Source organism: Solanum tuberosum, unplaced genomic scaffold, assembly GCF_000226075.1.
Source record: "Solanum tuberosum cultivar DM 1-3 516 R44 unplaced genomic scaffold, SolTub_3.0 scf00245, whole genome shotgun sequence".
Classification (NCBI taxonomy): domain Eukaryota; kingdom Viridiplantae; phylum Streptophyta; class Magnoliopsida; order Solanales; family Solanaceae; genus Solanum; species Solanum tuberosum.
In genome coordinates this window covers 144,902-167,871 of record NW_006239167.1, presented here as the reverse complement: position 1 = coordinate 167,871, position 22,970 = coordinate 144,902, and the positions used below count along the sequence as shown (strand labels likewise).

Genomic DNA, 22,970 nt, shown 5'->3' with positions numbered 1-22,970 from the left:
AACACAATATTGTATCTGAAACAAATTATACCTTATTATAACCTCATGTATCTGGGGACTAAAATTTGACACATTTTGTAATTTTGAAAAGTTACGAAAAGACAGGTAATTAGCCCTTAAACTAGTGAAATTTGTGTTGTTTGTCCATAATAAATGAGCAGATTAGGCTTAAATGAGTTAATATGTGTTGTTAGACAACCTACTTAATTCTTACTAAATTTTAATTATTCTATTTATTTTCTAGTAGCTAATAAAAAAAATTCTTTTCTTATGATTATTATGATATATCAAATAAAAAATATTATTTTTAAAAGTATTTTAACAAAATTTCTTTATTTTTTTAGCAAGTGGAAATTTGGCATAAATAAAATGATCGTGGACGGCAGGATTCGAACCTGCGCGGGCAGAGCCCACATGATTTCTAGTCATGCCCGATAACCACTCCGGCACGTCCACAATTTGATGACTAAGAGACGTCGTGTTATTATATATCTGCTTAACAATACCTTTTGGACTGACTTGGTCAAAATTACATAAGTTTGTAATTATAATTCACTGAACCCTAAGTTTGGCATTCTCAATTTACAATTCAAATTCATCCATCTAAAAGTTTTTGGGTGATTTAGATTATATATATATATCAAAACTTGAGTGTATATTTTCTTTCTGTACACTTTAACACACTTTGGAGTCATTTGATAGGCTGTATAAGAATAATGTTGAGTATAATGATTGAGTAAAGTTGATATTAATTATGTTTGTATTAGTTATGTTGAGATTATTTCTTATGTAGTGTTTGATTCAATTTATTAAAACTAACATGTTTTGCATAATTTCTAAGAAAAGAAATATTTGTTTATGAAAAATACCCTCTACAAATACGGTGGAAAGAATATGAAAAATATTTTGAGGGACAATTGTGTCTTTAATCATGTTAATGCATGCATTAATTAAAGAAAAAATTACAGAAATCCCACCTTTTAGTTTACTTATTACCATTATCTCCTATAAGTTTTACAAATCTCCAAAATCCCTCATTTTCGCACATCAGATTAGTGTATCAGCGCTTATATTATTCTATGTCGCGCATCAGATAAATATATCAGAGCTTATATTATTGTATCTCGCGCATCAGATTAATGTATCAGCGCTTATATTATTGTATCCGTTTGTGGGATTTCTGTAATTATAAATTTTTAAGGGATAAATTGTAATTTTGCTTTAAAAGTATGTGATTTCTGTAATTTGCCCTTAATTAAAATCTCTTATGTTAGCTATACATAAGTTGAAGGTGTACCAAACAAGATTAGTTATACATAAGTTAAAATAGCTCTCTCTCTTTCTCTCTCTCTCTATATATAGATTGTTTGCTTAATTATGATTAAATATTACTTCATTTGTCCAACAATAATTATTCACTATTGACTTAGCACATCTCTTAAGAAACTATAAATAGAAGGGTGATTTTACTATATCACCCTTTGAATATAATAAATACAATGTCTTGAAAAATGTAATAAATTAGGAACTAAGTTTAAAATTATCCATTGATTTCATAAAATGGTCAAGTATTATTGGACATCTCAAAATAGTATAGTGAACAACTATTGTTTGACGGAGAAAGTATGCGAATTATTAATGTGAGAAAAACAAAGATTTTATTGTGCTTAAGCAATTTAATAACACAATGCCTAATTAAGTATCTTATTAATAGAATCGTCAACCTTTCTGACCCTGTCCACAATGTCAGCAAAGCTAACAACCCTTGATCTTAGTAATATTTTATTAATTTATTTATGACAGAAGGACAAAGATAGTGATACAATTTACAAAGCACGGTACCACCAAAGTTTCGTTAAGTTGTAACAATAATTGGCTACAAGTTAATAATTATATAAGTTCAAAATTCAGTTGTATCTTATAAGTTGAATTTTAAGTTCAAAGTTGAATCCTAAGTTCAATCATAAAATCAACATTCAAATATTAATGTAACTTAAATTTCAACTTAATTAAAACTTGTCTTTTTTCAATATTCGAGATTCAATTTTTATTCAAATACTCAATTAAAGAATCGAATAATTTACATTAGATTGAAAATTCAATTCAAAGTTCTACAACCAATAAAACAAATTACTTTCTAGAAGATTCAATTTCAATTCAACAATAATTCAAAAAGATTAAATTTGACTATCATTCCTCCATAATTTGGTCATATTTCTTAATTTTTTCCATTCATAAGCAATACTTATAAGTGCAAATGTTGAAACTCAAAGTGTTGTAACTAGTCAAAAATAATTAATGCACAAGCTCTAAAACATACTTCATATTTACAGAGAAGCAAATAATTATGAAATACATTTTTCTAGTTGCTCGAAGAGAAAATATTGATTAGGAACTTAAGAACCAAATTAACAAAATATTTGAGTAAAGTCAAATGTAGATAATTAGTTTATCACAAGAATTAAATAAAAATCACAAAATCTTGAAACCAAAAATACAAGAAAAATTAAACCTAAACAATTCAATATATAATTTTGGAACCAAGAATACTATAATTGAACAATAATTAAAACTTTATAATCGATGATAATACAATATAATACAAGTAATAAGAAAAATAATTTAATACTTATAATGGAATTGAAATAATAAAAAAGTAGAAAAAAGCATACCTTCGGCTTCGAGGGTTGGGCGGTGGACGGGGAGACCGATGGAGAAGATGATATGCTCAAATTATACCTCTCAATAAAGAATGAACGATCGTTGTTCACTTATAGAATTCAACAAGGTTGGGATAGAATTCTACAGGCAAATATAGCGAGAATATTAACCAGAACAAATAGTCTTTATTTCCAAAACACTTGTAGAAAGTAAAGTTTGAAAGATTTGATTGCTTTATTGCTTAGTAACTAAAAAGTTGGTTGTTATTAATAAGATGTGAAACTAAGGTTGTGGATTTCAAGTTTAGATCGTAATGTTAAGTTAGTTGTTTTTATGAAACTGTAGTTTTGTAATCTTAGGAGTAAAACGGTTAACTTCCTGTACAACAAGAGTTCTTTCGGTCCGTCTAGAAGACTCAGCCTAATAATTATACAGATTAGTAATTATACTGACCTATTTATTTGCCATCGTAATTATACATGTACTGTTTGAATCCACAGTTACAATCGTAAGATTATATCAAATTTTAAAAATAAAAAGTTAATTATTTAAAATTTATATAAGACAAATAAGAAACTTTATAAATGTTATTAAATTAAAAGATATATTTTGTCTTTTAAAAATATATTAATTAGTAAACATATGTTCTTAAATAATATTATGAAAAAAATAATTGATTTATATTTTTTAAATTAGTATATTTCAATTGAATGATAAAAACTAAAAGCACAACATTATAAATAAAATGTCATAAATTATTAAAATATTTGACAAAAAGATAATTTATCAAGTCTAATTAAAAAATAAATGACTTGCAATGTGAAGTCTCAAGTCAATACTACTAAAACAATTGAAACTAAATATATAACATAAGTTCTAAATTCAAAACAAAAAAATTAACATATACTCTTATGTCAAATTTCAACACAACATACATAAAGATGATTTAAGAGAATAGAAAAACGTAAGTCTATAATCTTACTCAACAATGAATTCTACTTTAATTTAAAAATTAGAACACTAGAAAAATTATGCTAAGGAAATAAATAAACATGGCATAAAAAATAGATAATACGAAAAATTCCATAAAAACACATGAAGTAAAGGTTGAGAATGAGAAAGAAATGAAATATAAATAATATACCATAAGAATAAACTTTTAGAATGATAAAATTAATAATTTAAAATAATTGAAATAGAAAATAAATTAAAACAAAAAAAATAAAAATAAAAAGATGAAATCAAAAAGTAATCAGCTTTTAATTACACCATTTAATCATCAACAATTCACAACCCCTCCTTGGAAATTGGAGATTATAATTACCCCTGTCAAATACACACAATTACATGTTGATCAACTAATTACACGATCAACCAAACAAGCCAGTCAATGTAATTACACCAAATTCAATTATCAGGATGACTTTCCAAACAACCCCTAAGTGTACTCGAAAGATGAAAAGTTGGTTTGAAAGGGAAGTTACAAAAAACTTTGTTGGTGCATATTTGTACGAGGCCAAGTATAGACCGTACTCAGTTCTATGACCCGTAAATGACTGTCGTAGATGAGATCCTGAAAATATAGAATTTGATGACAAGTCTCAAGTGGAGTTTTACGGACCAAAAGAACAACTCATGGACTATTTTGTGGATCGTGTATAGTGTTCGTGAATCGAGTTCTAGACTTAGGAATTTTTTGTACCTTGGGTTGCATGACTAGCTTGCACGAGTCGTATAATGGATTACGACTCGTGGTTGAGTGATCGTAGTTGGCTTTCAGAAACTTGAGACTTTTGATGAGTTCACAATTTGGACTCATTTAGGGATTTATTTTAATAGAATTAGTGTCCTAAAATGCATATTTTGTCTCAATAACTGATGTAAATCCTTAAGTTTCAGGTATTTGGAGTTTGAGGCAAAGCAGGGACACTAATTGGCAAAAAGGAACAAAACGGCTGAAAAGACGAAAAAAAGAAGGCCTGAGGATTGCCTAATGCATTAGGCGAGTCGTCGAATGGCCTTAACCTCGCCCAAAGTTCCAGTATGTTGAGCCATGAAGGAAAAGATCAAGTTGGCGATGAAAGGGAGCAGTCGGCGTGTCGCCGAACAATTCCGTGAAGCAGTACTATATCGCCCAATGATCCAGAAAGCGAAGATACTGAAGGCAAAAGCTGAAAGGCGATGACCAAAGGGCGGATCGCCGAGTGCATCGGTGATCCCGACTAACTGCACCGAGTGATCCTTCGCAACACAAATTTTTGAAAACTATAAATACTCATTTAATTCTGTAGCTTAGTATCAAGTTGTAAAGAATTATTACTGAGACTTAGAATATTTTCAGTTTTTAGTTCTTAGAGTTTTTGGGAGACATTTTTCTTGAGCTTAAAGGTTTTCAACTCCAAGAAATTGGAAATAGGTTTCCAAGAATCTTCATCCTAGACGTGTTTAAAGACATTTTCTATCGTACCCACTTGATGGAAACACTTGTTGGTATTGATTTCTATCTCTTTTTCATGTCTAGCTAAAACCCCAATTCTTGGGGTGTGATTTTGTGAATATGGGTTAAATTTCCTGTTGGATATTGCTTATTGTTAGTCTATTTGTTGTTTAAATGTGATTTCGTTTAGTAGTTGTGTTTGAACTTAATGGGATTGTAGTTGCAAATACAATTTCATCTTAACGTTTTTGGCTTGCTCGAGAGAGAGGTTTTAAAACTAAGACTACTAAATCGATAGCCGGTTATTGGTTCGTCGTGGGTTCAGCTCGAGAGAGTGAATCCTAGGTTTTTTCCCACATATTGCTCGAGAGAGTGAATGGGTAAAGACGGAGGTTGTGCTTAGTTGCGACAACTCGGTGTTCGAGAGAAACCGAGTTGATTCGGGGTAAGTTGTTCGAGAGAGAATTTACCCCCACTAAAGTCTAGCCTAGTTACAAATGTTTAGCAATTGACTATCAATAGCATTTACCCGATTGTGTATTTTATCCTGTATTTCTATCACATCCCAAGAATCCATCTCCTTATATTCACATTTTTGTATTTTCGCTGTTTTAGTTGTTAATCACTACAAATCCTCATTGATAATTGACATTCGTGTCAATCCCTTAATTTATTATGTTTTTACTTGATAATGTTTTTAGTTATGGTTAACTCTAGCATATTCATGCTTAACTCTAGCATATTCATGCTTAACTCTTAATTCTTAGAAACCGCTCCATTAGGACTCGATCCCAACCCATTCGGTTGGTTTATATTACTATTGTATGATCGTAGACATTTGAATCGAAAGTTGTGTCTTGATTACGCAAATGCCAAAATGGCGCCGCTGCCGGGGAGTGGTGTTACTTGAGAATTATTAGTAGAGTTGAATTTTGCTTTTGTTAGTCGTAGGTTACTTACTTAATTTTTAGTTTTGTTTTGTTTGTTTGTGTGAATATTTCAGGATGTATGAGTGTGAATGGCAGCAATGGCAGCCAAGTAGTCCATCAAGACGACATTGGAAACCTTAATGATGTAAATGAGCCTCATGCTAATGACACCCATCTCATGGGCAGTATTGGTGCCATTTGGTTGCCTCCGACCGAAGGGAATGCTGTATTCTACATCATGAGTACTATGTTGAAACTCTTGCAACTAAAGGGACTTTTCAGTGGATTGGCTCATGAAGACCCTCATGAGCACATTCAAAATTTTGTGGATGTGTGCGGACCATTCTCTTTCAAGAATATATCCCAAGTGTCGGTTCGTTTACGGTTATTCCCATTCTCTTTGATGAGAGAAACATGCAAGTGCCTAGCTGAATTGCCATGCGACTCAATCACTTCATGGGAGGAGTTGGTCACTGCATTTAATGTGCGATTTTTCCTCCTTCGAAGATGATGACTCTTCGGGATAGTATCCAAAGCTTTAAGCGTTTGGAGGGCGAGCCAATTCATGAGACTTGGTTACGATTCAAGAAGTTAGTGCTCCAATGCCCAACTCATGGCTTGCCTGGCAATATATTGTTGCAGTATTTCTACCGGAGCCTAGACTCAGTTAACAAGGGTGTTGCTGACCAACTTTACCCAGGAGGTTTGATGCAACAGCCTTACGTGATAGCAGCTCAGCTATTGGATGGAATGACCACCATAAATCGGGCTTGGTACACCCGTGAAGACCAAGTCTTCCCTCTTACATTCAAATTGACCAAGGAGCAGATGGAAAAAGATTAAGAGGGGACCAAAACATGGCCAAGATCATGACACAACTTGACATTTTATCCAAAAATGTCATGGGAGTTGGTGCTCGGGGTGTCAATGTTGTGGGTATCGGGTGTGCAAATCCAAAAGAGGCAAAGTTTGATGTTTTGTACAATGAAGAGGTGAACTTCCTAGCCAATCAAGGCGATGGTTATCGTTCAAACTACCCAAGGTAGGGTGGTAACCAAGGTTGGGCTACAGATGAAGGATGGAAAAAATGTGAATGGAGAGACGGGGAAAAGGATAAGTATGTGCCTCCCCATGAGCGCCAAAAGCCAAAGGATTCGGAGGATGGTAGGTCTGAGGATATGCTTTCTCGTATCCTCAACTTTGTTGAGGGGTCAGACAAGATCTTGAAAGAGATGAAAGAAGACATGTCGACCCTTAGCCAAACCGTTACCTCTCATTCAATATCAATCAAGCAGCTGGAGACCCAAATGGGTCAGATGTCGTCTCACCTAAATCTGAGACAAAAAGAGAGGTTGCCTAGTAACACTATGGTCAACCCCAAGAATGACGTTTGAAGGTGGACCTGCGTCGTGCCGCGACGTTAACTAAGACACTGTTTGGGAGGTAACCCAAAACCCCTTATTGCTTTTATTTGTGTTTTGGTAAAATAATAGTGTGTTGTTTGTACAGTTTGAAGTGTGGAAAGTGTTCGAAAAAGTGCAGGGTGGTGAGCAATAAGTCCAATCGGCGAGTCACCAAAGAGGTCGACGAGCCCGACCTAATCCGCCGTTTGACTTAAGACATCTTCAAATTAGAGTCCGTAAAACTCGGTGAGCCTAGGAAATTATTGGCGAATCGCCAACCTTGTCGGCAGTCTTGATGGAAACCGCCATTGGGACCCACACACTAACTGGAGGTTCTATAAAATTCGGCGAGGTAAATGAAATCTCGGTGAATCGCCGAAAGGATAGGCAAGTTTGACTAACGTCGCCGAATGGGCGAAAACTGAATGGTTTTGCAGGCCAAAGGTTTAAAAGTTTCAAACTCATTCACTTTTCCTTAATTTTTATCTTCCCAAACTCACACCTGCACACTAGTTCCTATATTTTCACATTTTTAGAGTATTTTTAGTGTTGATTTATGCTCGGAGTTGGATTACATTGCCACCTAGCATTTCAATCTTCTCTTTATCGACACCAAATGTTGGTTTTCTACACCCCAAGTTTATTTATCAAAAATTATATTCATTTGCAATAGCCTGATCTTGTTGAAGTGTTCTGATCCTGCCTGATAGGATTAGATTGTTTACATGCATGATTTAATTTGATAATCTTGCTCGAGTAGTTGTGACTATTGAAATTCCATAATTGTATGCCTTAAAATGGATTTAAATTCAAGGGGTTGTGTTTGGGTGTTATGGGTCCTACCTTAATTTAACTAGTGCATGATTTGATTTTGTTTTCGGGGGTTGCGGGGTTAAATTTGAAAAGTTGGGTTGAAAATAGGCACGTTGGGCCGTTTGGCGAATTGGGTCGAGCTCGCCGAACCACTCGACCGTTCGCCTAATGTCCCCATCTCGCCTTTGATTTCATGCTTTATTTGATGATTGATGATGTAACTTTCGGCGAGAAGCTTAATGTCGCTAAAAGCACTAGGCGACTCGCTGAAAGGCTTCTCATTCACCCTTTGTCTGCACCCCTGAGCCTTTGTGCATTGGAACTTTTGGCGGGCCTATCTTTGTTTGCCGAAAGCTATCGACGACAAGTCGAGTGGTTCCCCTCATCGCCTACTTGCTGCAGTTCTTAGGGCTAATTCCTTCAGCGAGGTCGATCTAGCTCGCCCAAAAAATTCAACGATTCGCCTTTTGGTTTGGCGAATCTGTATGAAATTGTTCTACTTTGCTTTTGTTTAAGTTTTTCTAACTTTTCTTCGAGATTTTGAAGACATGACTAAATCAAAAGCTATTGAAAAAATAACATCAGCCCAAGAGAAGTCCAAAGGGATTGCGATAAATGAGGATGCAGCTACGTCGAAAGGCAAAGCTACGAAACTACCCACAACTACTGGGAAAGGCAAGTGCAAGAGGCCACTTTCGCCAAGAAGATCATTACCCTAGACCCTAATATTTCTTCATGGGCCCGGCGATTCTGCAGGGCGGTGCATGTCTTTCTCGCAGACTGACACTCAACAGAACTTGGTGAATCTAGTACTGCTATTCCTCCTGAGGTGACCTCGGGTACTGATGCCCATGCTCAAGGTGAGGCATCAGGTACTGATGCCCAGACAGATGGAGCGAATGTGTAGACATGACCTCCTCTTTACCTCCCTCTCTGTTTTGCTTTATTTCACTGTTGGATAATTTTTATTTGCATTTGAGGACAAATATTATTTATTTGTGGTGGGGTGAGGTTCACCTTTGTGTGCTGATTATGACTCTTGTTTTGTTTATATATTGGGTTTTTAGCCTAAATTGTGTTGCACTGCTTTGTGTGGATGTTTGAGCTTATGGCTTTGTGTTTTTAAATTGTAAATGATTTTTGACCCTTTTGAAAATTTTTTGTCACCCATTCTGTGTTGAATGTGGTTGTTCTCTTGCAAATTTGAGTATCGATTTTGATCAATACCGATGACTTGAATAGTGCTCATAATCGAACAAACATGAATGCGCGGCTACGATGAGGCCATATGAAGTTGCATAGACAATATGTGAACTCTTTGCATCTCGTTGTGACTAGCCAATTATCAAATCGAGTCTCTTGTGATGATCGTTGCACACTAGTGAAAGTGTGGAGTTTTGTTTGACTTTGGTGTCGATGCCTTGTGTGATGAGCTTACTGTGAACTATGCATGATAACACCTAGAATTTGCCCCGTTGGTCCGATCGACTAAGTAAGGCTATCTCTTGATATAAACTTAGGCAACTTCAAAGAGTGTGAGCCAATTTGACATATACCTCTTTTGTGGTCTACCTTGTGAGTGTGTGAACCACTTTTGAACACTCCTTGAGCCTTATCCTTCTTTGGAAGAAACTTGATAAAAACATGACATTTCTTAATCCAATACCTATAATCCTCTTGATTTGTGGTTGATTTAATAGCCAACTTAGGCCAAAAGCCTAAGTTGAGGGTGTGGTGAAAAGAGAAGGCAACTCAAGAAGTGTAAGAAAAGTCTCATTTAACCCATGGTTTTGAGAAAAATGGATCCCTTCCAAATAAAAAAAAAGGGAAAGAAAAGAAAGAAAAAGAAAAAGAATGAAAAAGTTGTGGAATAAAGTACAAAAGAAATGGGGTTTCCGAACAATCCATGGAAAGTGAATAATGGGATGACTTATGGGCACTAAACAAAATGATGAAAGAAGAGGAAAGGAAGTGTTGTGAGCACTACATTTCATGAGGATGAAAGTCACTGCGCCTAGATATCCATACCTTTGCACTCAGCTCCATTACAAGCCTTGAAAAGACATTTTTGATCTTGAATGAGTTGAAGCAAGTGTCGATTGAAAAATACGGGCAAACCTATGGGTGAAAGCATGCATTATGTTTATTTTTGTGAGTGTGAGCGTTGCATTTGATTCCGGAACTTTAAATTGTGAACCATTGTGTGAATATGAAATCATTTTTCTTGTGTGAGGGCATTTGAACACTTTAGTTGAGCTTGAACTTGCATTTGAAGCAAGTATAGTGAGCTTGAGATTCTTTGATAATGGTGTGTCACAACTAGAAACTTTGAGTGCACATTTGATCTTCGCATGAGTAAATTGAGTCTTATGTGTGCATTCATAATTGAGTCTTGTGTAGCACTATTCGAGACATCCTTTTTGAACTGCTGAACTTGAGTTTTACTTTAGGACAAACAAAAGTTTAAGTTGGGGTGTTGATGAGTCCATAATTTGGACTCATTTAGGGATTTATTTTTAATAGAATTAGTGCCTCAAATGCATATTTTATCTCAATAACTGATGTAAATCCTTAAGTTTCAAGTATTTGGAGTTTAAGGCAAAACATGGACACTACTTGGTAAAAAGGAACAAAACGGCTGAAAAGATGAAGGAAAGGAGACCTGAGGATCGCCTAATGTATTAGGCGAGTCACCGGATGGCCTTAACCTCACCCAAAGTGTGCTGAGCCCTGAAGGAAAAGATCAAGTTGGTGATGAAAGGGAGCAGTCGGGGTGTTGCCGAACAGTTCCGCAAAGCAGTACTATATCGCCCAATGATCCAGAACGCGAAGATGCTGAAAGCAAAAACTGAAAGGCGATGAAGCAGACCAAAGGGCGGATCACCGAGTGCATCGGCGATCCCGCTAACTGTGCCGAGTGATCCTTCGCAGCACAAATTTTTGAAAACTATAAATACTCATTTAATTTTGTAGCTTAGTATCAAGTTGTAAATAATTATTACTGAGACTTAGAATATTTTCAGTTTTTAGTTCTTAGAGTTTTTGGGAGACATTGTTCTTAAGCTTGAAGGTTTTCAACTCCAAGTAATTGGAAGTGGGTATCTAAGAATCTTCATCCTAGACGTGTTTAAAGACATTTTCTATCGTACTCACTTGATGGAAACACTTGTTGGTATTGATTTCTATCTCCTTTTCCTAGCTAAAACCCCAATTCTTGGGGTGTGATTTTGTGAATATGAGTTAAATTTCATGTTGGGTATTGCTTATTGTTAGTCTATTTGCTGTTTAAATGTGATTTCGTTTAGTAGTTATGTTTGAACTTAATAGGATTGTAGTTGCAAATACGATTTCATCTTAGTATTTTTGGCTTGCTTGAGAGAGAGGTTTTAAAACTAAGAACAACTAAATCAATAGCCGGTGGTTATTGGGTCGTCATGGGTTCAGCTCGAGAGAGTGAATCCTAGGCCTTTTCCCACACATTCAGCTCGAGAGAGTGAATGGGCTAAGGCGGAGGTTGTGCTTAATTGCGGCAACTCGGTGTTCGAGAGAAACCGAGTTGATTCGGGGTAAGTTGCTCGAGAAAGAAAATTTACCCCCACTAAAGTCTAGCCTAGTTACAAATGTCTAGCAATTGACTATCAATAGCATTTACCTGATTTTGTATTTTATCCTGTATTCCTATCACATCCCAAGAATCTCATCTCCTTATATTTGCATTTTTGTATTTTCGCTGTTTTAGTTGTTAATCACTACAAACCCTCATTGATAATTGACATTCGTGTCAATCCCTTAATTTATTATGTTTTTACTCGATAATGTTCTTAGCTATGGTTAACTCTATCATATTCGCGCTTAACTCTTAATTCTCAGAAACTGCTCCCTTGGGACTCGACCCCAACCCATTCGGTTGGGTTATATTACTATTGTACGATTGTAGACACTTGAATCAGAAGTTGTGTCTTGATTACGCAAACATCAACTTTCCATAAGTTGGTGCACGGCTGACCAATACGGCCCATAAAAGTAAATGAGGACCGTACTTGTCCATCTGTGGTTCCAAGCCTAAGGTCTAGCCATAAAACTAAGGCATAATGTACGAGAGGTGTTTTACGGGTCATAAAATGGTTTCCAACTCGTGGTCTTGGTTCGTAGTTTTGATTCATAAAGTTAGTTTTCAGTAGTTAGATCTATGATCGACCAATACAGTTTGTGGTCTTTTGTACAGAGTGTACATGGGGTTTGTAGATAAGTCGTGACAATTATTGCTCAGGGTTAATTGGGTCTTTTTCTACCCTCTTAATTCCTAAACTACGTCATTTCTAGACAATTTGTAATCCATATAACTATTTTTACACATCAAATCCCTCTCATTCTCTCCTAAACACCTAGGCTCTCAAGTCTTCTTCTCTAATGATTCTCTCAAGATGAATTGTGATTTTTCAAGCTCCAAGTCTCCTCTTTCAATTCCAAAGTTAAGGTTCATCAAAGTATGTGGAAATTCATCAATGGATCTCTCTCCATCCATTGAGTCCCAAATAAACCTCAAATTCTCTTTATGAATTATCACCCAAATTCTAGTTTCCTGATTTGTGTATGGGTTCAATTGGAATTGAGTTTATTGTTCATAGTTGATTTTACTATGCATGATTTGATCATAATTACATGTTTTCCATGGGTTTTTTTTTTACATGAACCCATGCTATATGAATACTTTATGATTATGTACTAAGCTTGAAGATATGCATGCATTATGAATTGAGAAATTTATGAATCAAAGATGTTTTTAGATAAAGTATCAAATATGTTTTATGAAATTAAATGCTTCCAATTGAAGTAATTTTTATTATGAAAAAGTGACCATGATTTAGATGCTTAAATAAGTGTCTCTTATGAGTACGATATGAAATCATAGTTTTAAGGACTTATTCCTAGGATATGAAGCTTTAATTGATTTGGTATTACTAGATTCTTACCATTTCAAGAAGTATGAACATGATATGATTATGCATGTTTCCTTTGGGAGTTTACTTGGCACCGAGTGAACTTTGGGATGGAGGTTCACCTGTTAGTAGAGACAGAGTTCTGTGGTAGCAATCATCTTGTCCCATAACTACGTGCCCCCCAGGACTTAGTCTTAATTGACTCTAGCTAGTGGATCCACCTAAACTTATGACTATGGTCCTTACCTTGGCAAGTAGGAAACTCTCTTTTCGGTGTGAAAGAAATACACTAAACTCCATGTTAGAGCTCACATGGTTTATGTCGATTAACAGTATCTCCCACAACATTTATAATTTCCTCGAATGATTATATGATTTAAGCTTAGGTATGATTTTCAGAATATTGCATGAACCTTGTACCATGTTTTATGAATTCAGCTCATCAAATCATATAGTATGTTTTACTTGGTCATGCACCGTCATATTTTCCCGATTCATTATGATATTATGTTTTTACTCATGCATTTATCCTCATACTCAGTACATTTCAAGTACTAACACATACATTTCTTGTGCCTATATTGTCTTATAATATAGGTTTTGATGCTCTTCCATCCAATCGTGGCTATTATTGGATTGATCAGTTATATTCAGAGTCGGTGAGTCCTCATGGATGAGCGACCTCACCACCACATGTCTTTATTGTTTTATGTCATTTCAATTTTTCAGATTTGTTTCGTGACTAGGGTTTGTTCTAGTCACACCTATTAGTAGAGGCTTTTTGTCAAACTTAGTATTTTCCGCTTACGCAATCTTTGTACTTTGATTTGGTATCATATTGAGATGAAGCTTTAAGACTTACATTCCGCTTTTATAGTGCCATGCTTATGTCAAATGGCTTATTTAGAGTCTTTCAGGGTCCTATTCACCATGGCACGTTTAGGGGGTAGCCTTGGCTCATGACACTAAGTCCTTGTAGTACTTGGGTCATCACCATAAGATCTCAAATCGTTAGATGAAACATGAGTCTCAGTTTCTATGCTTAGTTCTTTTTCCTCATCTTAACTTCTTTTCTACGCAAGTAAAGAATACATGCAGGTTCTAAGGTAGGCCTTCATTAGATTACATACAAAATGAAAGAACTAATCACACCCCTAGAATTACCGTGTAGAATTTCTATCTATGTAACTATCACTTTGTTACTCCTCTTTCAGAACTCCACAACTTAATTAGTTATGGGTTTTTTTTTCATCCGGTGTCTGGAGTCCATATTGGAGCTCCGACTAAATTAGGATCGCGCACTGCAAGGCCCATTCAGGGGTGACGCTCCCAACAAGATTTTCTCCATACCCAGGGCTTGAACCCGAGACCTCTGGTTAACGGTGAATCACTCCCACTAGTACGAATAAAATAAAAGGAGATATTAAGACTTTACCCAATATCTAATTATCGACGGAGAAGTCTATATCAAGCAAAGAAACTCTAGATTTGAAAAGCACCAAAACAAAGAACAACTGAGCAAGAATACCTAGGAGCAACTAAGCGAAAACAATAGAGTACTAAATAAAGAGAGGCTTTACTCTTTAGGGTTAGTAATATAGTAATATAATAATTGATACGATAGATAACTAAATGAGCTTTAGGGTTAACAACCATATATGTACCAATATGGGTTGTGGTGTACTAGTGGGAGTGATTCACCCTTATCCGGAGGTCTCGGGTTTGAGCCTGGGTATGAAGAAAATCTTGTTGGGAGTGTCACACCCGAATGGGCCATGTAGTGCGCGATCCAGATTTAATCGGAGTTCCAAATGGGCTCCGGACACCAGGTGTAAAACCAAAAATAAAATAAAATAATAATATTTATATATATATATATTAGAAATATTAAATGAGGCTTTAGGGTTAATAATTATATGCTATGTACTCTATATACTAAGGAGTAAAAGTGTAAGTATTTTAACTCTTAACGAGTTAATAGTTTACCGATAAGAAAATTAAGTAATCCGTTCTTACATCGATAAATCATTAATTATAAAAACTTAGTCATTCACCAACTGCTTATCCAATAACCTAATACCAATAAGTTAATAAGTCAATTATATGGTTGACTTTTTGTTTACAATTCGATTACGAAACAAACTTACTTTGATGTGGCTAAGCGAGATGACGTGACATACTACAATCACGTACAAAAGTGTTGTCCTTCATTCTCAATAGATCAATTACGAGTTCAAGGCCTTGATATTTAAATCACTTTGGCAAAAAGTACTTTACTTCCAAATTGAATTTTTTCGATATAAATTTGAAATAGTTGAACTTAAAATAAATGTCCAACATTTGATAAGAAACAAAGAAAAAACAACATAAGATCTGATATAGCTACCAAACACCGAAAAAAAAATAGGCACGGCAAATTAACACGTTTAATGAACATAAAGTTGAGAATAATCAATCACACGCTTTGTGATGGGAATTGAGACCAAAATGTGGAGACTTCATTGACACCCTCCCATTGTCCAAATTGGCTAAATGTACCATATTTACTCATTCCCAAATTCATTCAGTCAAATATCGGCTGTCTTCCAATATTTGGGGTAATACTCCATCTATATATTCTATCTAATTGTGTTAAACTCAAAATAAAAAATAAAAAATTGACTCATGAATCAAAGATATAATGGTCAAACACACAATTTAAATTATAATATTTTTTACGAATTTCATATTTTAACTATCGATATTTTCTTTTCCTATTCTCAACAAATCTTTGTATTCCTAATTATTTGTCAACTTTTGAATTGACACACCTATTAAGAAAACAATGATTGACATAATGAGTTTATCATTTTACCCCTATTAATTATGAAGTAGATGAATTAAAAATTTAAGATTTTCAAGAAGTTCTACCTTTTTATTAGGGTATAATAGGTAAAAAAAGTGTTGTCTATACTTGATTTGTCAAAATAGACAAGTAAAAAAGAAAAATTAGACAAATAGTTAGGAACATAGCGAGTACCAAATATTTTCTTTTTTATTTAAACTATCGTAATAATTCAGTTAGAAAAAGTGAATAATACATACATGCCATGTGTTTAAATTTATAGTTCATTTTACTAAATCCTAATTAATTATCACGTATTTTACTTCATTAAATCACACGAAAATTGAGTTTTTTTTTCCATTTTTTACCATTAGCTCTAAACTAAAGCCTGTAGTGCATTGGAGTATTAAATATGTTAAATTATTTTTTATAAAAGCATGTTAAAAAATATTATAAAAATGGATCAATGTTTGTGTAACATGTAAGGGAAAGATATTTGAACAAGGTGAGCGCTTTCCTCTTTTCCTTTTCTGATCGGTAAGTAGCTTAGATGCTTTTCATTTTTCTACTTGTGTACTACTCATTTGCCTTTTGTATTGTTAATTGTTTATTTCTCTTTGGGTTGCTTTTGGCATATCCCTGTTCCTTCGTATGAAGTAAACCCAGAAAAATTGAAATAATTCTAAAGATGCTTATTTTTAAAATTGAATTGAAGCTTAGGTTAATGGAGAACAACCCAGAAAATTAAAACTTCAATTTTTTATTCAGATTACTCTCATCTCTATGCTGTCTTCATGGTATGTTGACTTCTTTGTCTTATTAGTTATTTTTCTACCTGCTTTGGCCAGTTCCCTGATTCATACTCATTTGCTCATGTTTTATTTGTTTTTTTTTTTTTTTGGAAAAAAATTAGGGGAATCGAACCCTCAGGTGAAAGTTCATGTAGTCAATCAACTGGGCTATTAAGATTTGCGGACTTATTGTTATTATTTTTTAGTTTAGTTTCAATATGCCTATGGTGTGTGTTGAGTGAATTTTAAGGAAATTCATTTAGCTTATTTTATGACAAGTTTGTAGGGTTTTTATGTGTTTTAGTTTTGTTAACTTGTTTGCTTGGTCTTGTAACTAGCCAGATCTCTTTTTTTTGTACCAGAAATGTGTAAGCTTTTGATTATTGATGTAGCTTTCTCAATTTACAGATATAGATGCTTATTTTGTTCACCCCCATTGAAGCGGAAAAGCTGTAGATAATGATCTGTAAAGTTTAATATTTTGACTGTGAATCCAATAATCATTCAAATGACATCTGCTGGCAATGGTGAACATCATGGTATTGTTGAGGAACCTATGGGTGGTCAAGTTAAGACTCATGTACCTCTGAATGTTTCAACATCTCAAAGGGGACTTGTAAGTAATGAAAATTCTCAGAGCCATTTCCAGGGTAGTACTCTTGCTATTCCCAAAAGGCTAAAGTTCCTCAACTTTGGTAATTTGGGTTCTCCATCGTCAAAGTTTCAACAGATAGCTGATCAAAGAGATGACTTTTCTCAAACTGTACCTTCTTCTGGCAGCCTTCATCTCCGTCAACGTATTACTAGACTACTTTCACGGAAATTGGATTGGCCAGCTATTAGGAAAATGTGCAAAGAGTGGTTCAGAAATCCGCTGAATATTGTACTTTTTATCTGGATTGTATGTGTAGCTGTTTCTGGTGCAATTTTGTTTCTTGTGATGACGGGGATGTTGAACCATGCCATCCCTAAGAAATCTATGAGAGATACATGGTTTGAAGTGAATAACCAAATTCTTAATGCATTGTTTACTCTCATGTGTCTATACCAGCACCCACAAAGGCTATATCACTTTGTTCTTTTAATGCGATGGAGGCCAGAAGACATTTCCAGGCTGAGAAAGGTTTACTGCAAAAATGGAACTTATAAGCCCCATGAATGGACACACATGATGGTGGTTGTCGCATTACTTAATCTCAACTGTTTTGCTCAATATGCTCTGTGTGGGCTTAATTTGGGTTACAAGAGGTCAGAAAGACCAGCTATTGGGGTAGGAATATGTATCTCAGTTGCAATTGGTGCACCTGCCATTGCTGGAGTTTACTGTATGCTCAGCCCTCTAGGAAAAGATTATGATACTGAGTTAGACGAGGAAGCACAACTTCGAACAACACCTACCGAGAGCAGCAGTGCTAGCCAACTGAGAAGAAAAGCATTGGAAAAGAGATTTTCTTTTGCATCAGATGAAGGGAGACTTGTTGAAACTAGACCACAATGGAGTGGAGGCATTCTTGATTTTTGGGATGATATTTCTTTGGCATATCTCTCTTTGTTCTGCAGTTTTTGTGTTTTTGGTTGGAATATGGAGAGACTTGGGTTTGGAAATATGTATGTTCATATTGCAACTTTTCTTCTCTTCTGTATGGCTCCTTTCTGGATCTTCAATTTGGCTGCTGTTAATATTGACAGTGATACTGTCAGGGGGATATTAGGAGTTACTGGGATTTTTCTTTGTCTGTTTGGGTTACTATACGGTGGCTTTTGGAGGATTCAGATGAGAAAAAGATACAATTTGCCTCCTTACAATAATTGTTGTGGTAAACCTTCTGTTGCTGACTGTGCACTATGGCTTTTCTGCTGTTGGTGCTCTCTTGCTCAGGAAGTAAGGACCGGAAATTCCTATGACATCGTGGAAGATAAATTTTGTAGGAAACTAGATGAAAGTATATCACCATTGCCTCGCGAAGATGGGCTATATAATACTTCAGGTCCTCCTCTTGCAAACAACTCCTCTTCCTTTCCAATAATAAAAAGCAGCACCCCAAACCCCAGCAGATTTGCAGCTGAAGTTCATAGTCCTGATAAACAGCAACCCTTCGTGGAAGACAAGTCTCATACAAGAGGTCAAAATGCGATAATGATACCACCTACTCCTTCAGTTATACAAAGAGAAGATGCGTAGCACAACAGTTTTGCAGTGTTGTGACAACCTGAACCATAAATTGTAAGCTTGCCTGCCCAATTTTCATTTTCGCTATAGGTATGTTGTATTTCTACATTTTAAATATGTTGTACAAGTGCTGGTTGTGATCATCATGTTTGGATATATTACTCTGTAATATTGTTGCAGTACTCTGATTCTTAGACAGTTTTAGTCAGTGTTTTTATGCTTCTAGGTAGCCCGTTTAACTTATTTTGATCAATGAGGCCCACTTTTAATTGGTCACTCAGGTGAAAGATCTTTTCACTTAATAAGGCATTATGATGATGAGAAATCCTATTCTACAAAAGATTCTTTCGGTTTACTCTTGTTTGGGACTTAGGAGGAGTTGTTGTTACTCTCGAATCTGGTATACAAGTCTTACTTCCTGATCTCCCTTGTGGTGCCACCTTATTAGAGTTGTTGGGAAGATAATTGGCCCCTTTCTTTTCTCAATCCTTATAAGAAGGACCTTCGTTTGATGAAGGTGAAGAGCAATAATGAAAGTGAGGAGTTTTTGAAAAAAGACTTGCTTGAGAAGATTGACTTTGATATGCTGAATTAGTGAAGAAGATTTCTCTCAACATTATGATATTATAAAGTACTAAAGTAGTACTCCCATTTTATTCTATATGGCGTGTTTGACCGAATACAAAATTATAAGGTCAATTTGAAGTAATAGGCGAAAGATTAGTTTAAATAGAAAGCGTCCTATCGAAGTTAATATTCAAATAGTTAAATAAGTTAAAACTCTTAAAAGTTCTGAAAGTTGTATAAAGTAATTTTAATTAGTGGAATGATGTCAAATATTTCGCAATATTCCAAATGGAAAGAACTCATATAGATCAGAGTGGAGAGAGTATTAGCACAACAAACGTTAAGAGTTGTGAGAGAAGGGAAGGCTCGGTGTTTAAAGGAATGGTCAAGTAATATGGGACAGACAAAAAGGCAAGCCATGACAACTAATTTAGAACAAAGGGACTACAACATAACTCAAATAAATTTAGTTTATCTTTTTTTACTATCTTATATGTTAGTTCTCTAATATGCATAATGTTGCTGATATGCCATGGCAGCTTCTATTCTTCTACTCTGAGGTAATGTTCCAAGGACTCATATTTTCCAATGTCTTTTAACTATTAGTATCACTTGAATTTGTGATGTTTTTGTCATTATTGAATATTAATTACTTTACTTCTTTTTTGATAAGGAAGTATGAGTGACTTCTTTAGCGACTTAATGGGCTGTAATGAGTTTTCCTGGACTCAAAACAATTTCTTCATTGAAAAATGTCAAAGTGTCCAGCTTTTGATGTCTCATCTCAATTGTAGCATACTGAATTGTTCGAGAGTTAGATCTGTTATTTAGTCCTTCAGTATCCTTTTTACTTTTAGAGCCCTGCCCGATCTTGAGATTCTAACTGACTTATCTGAACATACCAAACTTGATCTAATTTTATGGAGATGAACTTTGACTAGATTTTGTACAATGCTCTATTCGAACAAATGTTAATACATGATAAAATCATATGTAATGAGAAATGGGTATGTGAATAACTAGGAGGAATCTCTTGCTTCAAGTATAGATCAGACCCTTCTCCTCTGCTAACTAACCATCCGCTATTGAGCATTTTTCAGTGAATGTACTATCTGATCTGTATCTTTAGTGTTTGAGAAAATTCATGGCAATTAAAATTTGCGGGTATTGCATCTGCAGTCAATTTTAGCTCATTAATATATTTTATCGACTTCTTTTTGGAAATATAATTGTCTAGGATGTTCCTTATATGCAAATTTAGAACAAGATGGACCTTAATAGATGGGAATGGATATAATTGTTTTATATAACTGATCTCAACTAGTTTAGGATTGAGGCATTGTTGGTTGATTGTCATGGTTGAATGATTTATCGTTCCTTACGAGGAATTTTTCTCAGTCATCATGACAAAAATATTCTATTTTGAAAGAAACAGGAGGTTTTTGAGAATATCCACTTAATTAATTACACAATCATTGAGAATATTCTACACTTTACTTGTTAGTAATTCTCTTAAAATTTAACCTACCGTTAAAGCTCAAGATTGGGAATAGGTTTTTTGTATATTTTGGAAACAAGTGATAGATATAGCACCAAAGCCTAATTCAACCTCAAAAAGCTAGCTCTCAAGAGGGAAGGATTGTGCAGGTACATGTAAGGGGACCAATTGCCCATCCCACTACCCATGTGGGATACTTAGCACCCCCCGTCATGCCTAGGGCTGGAAGACTAGTGCGTGGATCAAGATCAGCATCGGTGGTGAACATGAATTTGGATGGACCTGGTTCTCTGGTACCATGATAAATATAGCACTTGGGTCTAACTCAACCTCAATAGCTATCTCAAGAGGGGAAGGTTGGCCAAGTCGACATAAGAAGACCAATTGCCCATCCCACTACCAATGTGGGATGCTTAACAACAAGAAATACTAAACATCATTGGAAGTGTAAACAATTGTTTGAATTGTGTCACTGGAATAGTGAACTTTCACTGAAAAGAAACGCAGTGCCAACACTCTTCCCTCTGGAAAATCTCTGGTAATTGCACATCATAAGAAAGTGTTTCTTTTAGTAGAAAGAATCTATTCTCATCAGCTGAAAGAGGTATTGTGAAGCAAATGTTAACAACATCAACATAGAATGATAAGAAACTAAAATGTTGCCGAGTTAGAATTCAATGTTCAGATGAAACACTCAATACCTAGACCATGATACCATGACGAAAAAGAAGAGATAAAGACGCATGGTACCATCGAAACACTCAAAACAGAAATAAGAACGGTGCTGCTTTGAACGGTGACCCAAAAGAAATAAAACTTGTTAATTGTGAACTTATGAAAAGGAAGGAACACTTTGGTCAGACAAGCGGCATAAGGTCACCTGCCACTTGACGAAAGTGATGTAAGTCTCTTCTAAGATTGTAGATCTTTGATGCCATGGTAAAATTATACTTGATAGCATAACTTAATCAACTTGATTAACATATTCTATGCAATTTTATTAATGATTCTCAACTTTCAACATCACTCCTCAAGTTGGTATTGTATTGGGTCCATCTTTTGTAAAAAAGTAGATTTACTAGATCACATTACTAATCTGGCTGCATATCGCAATAAAGTACATGGCTGAGTGCTGACCCATTATATACTTATTGCCTTAGTATTAATTGCAGACATCCATATTTATTTTGTTGCAGGGTATTTGCCGATGCTCTATGCCAGATAGTTATTTTACTGTATGTTATTGTTCATATAATATGTCGTATAAGTGGTTGGTGAAAATGTCATATAGTCAATACAAAGCTACTTGTGTATGTGGCTTAAGTTTCTTCCTTGCCTTAAAAAAGTTAGTGCTATAAAGCAGTTTGTTTGAATCTATTGTCTTGCCGGAATAACATGTATTTTTACCTTAACTTGTTAAGGGGTAAATAGTAGCCTATGCTAGAATGACAACGGAGAAAAGTTTAAGAATACACATTATACATGCTCATGATAGGAGAGGCTTATGTTAATCTTTAGTTTTCTGTGCTTAGAATGTGTGTTGTATCTTGAGAATCTCGCTTATAGTTTGTTGTTTGTAAATGACAGTGAAGATATCAATGAACACCTAGCATGTACACACTTCTTGGCGACAATAGAAATATAACTGGGATTGTGTTTAGAAAAAACTGAAACTGAAGCCCCTCCATTGATAGAGGAGTTAACTGTTAGATATATTATATTCATTTGTGAAGATTTTCAGTCAACAATGGATCTGTAGAAAACACAAAAAAAAAAAAGAAGCTAACAGCGGGTTTCTCTTAGAAACATCTTTTAGTATGTGTTGGGAATCAAGAGCACCTTCTTTGGAAGTTCCAAATTCTATTCCAGTGCTTGTGATGACTATTTCTAAATTGATTAGTCTTGAAGCTTCTTTTTGTCTCTGTATAGATAAAAAG

The 22,970-nt window shown here is 34.9% G+C and overlaps 1 protein-coding gene and 1 non-coding gene across 4 annotated transcripts; one reads left to right on the top strand and one right to left on the bottom strand.

Annotated features, from left to right (window-relative positions):
- Window positions 1–374: 374 nt before the first annotated feature.
- On the bottom strand, window positions 375–456 carry TRNAS-AGA (transfer RNA serine (anticodon AGA)). The gene has a single exon. It is a non-coding gene; the product is annotated as a tRNA-Ser (tRNA).
- A 15,993-nt stretch (window positions 457–16,449) lies between these two features.
- Window positions 16,450–19,211, top strand: LOC102581124 (uncharacterized). Of its 3 annotated transcripts, XM_015313360.1 has the most exons (3): window positions 16,469–16,544; window positions 16,723–16,804; window positions 17,207–19,211. In XM_015313360.1, exon 3 carries the CDS (start codon window positions 17,307–17,309, stop codon window positions 18,978–18,980), a length of 1,674 nt encoding a protein of 557 aa, XP_015168846.1. In that variant the 5' UTR covers window positions 16,469–16,544; window positions 16,723–16,804; window positions 17,207–17,306; the 3' UTR covers window positions 18,981–19,211. The 3 variants fall into 3 exon arrangements, with proteins under 3 accessions (XP_006357293.1, XP_006357292.1, XP_015168846.1); XM_006357231.2 differs by lacking the exon at window positions 16,723–16,804 and having other exon boundaries at window positions 16,450–16,512; XM_006357230.2 differs by lacking the exon at window positions 16,723–16,804 and having other exon boundaries at window positions 16,459–16,544.
- The last annotated feature ends 3,759 nt before the right edge of the window (window positions 19,212–22,970 follow it).

What these genes read in the sequence shown, in the direction of transcription:
- LOC102581124 (XM_006357231.2), top strand. Translation starts at nt 17,307, where the DNA reads ATGACATCTGCTGGCAATGGTGAACATCATGGTATTGTTGAGGAACCT.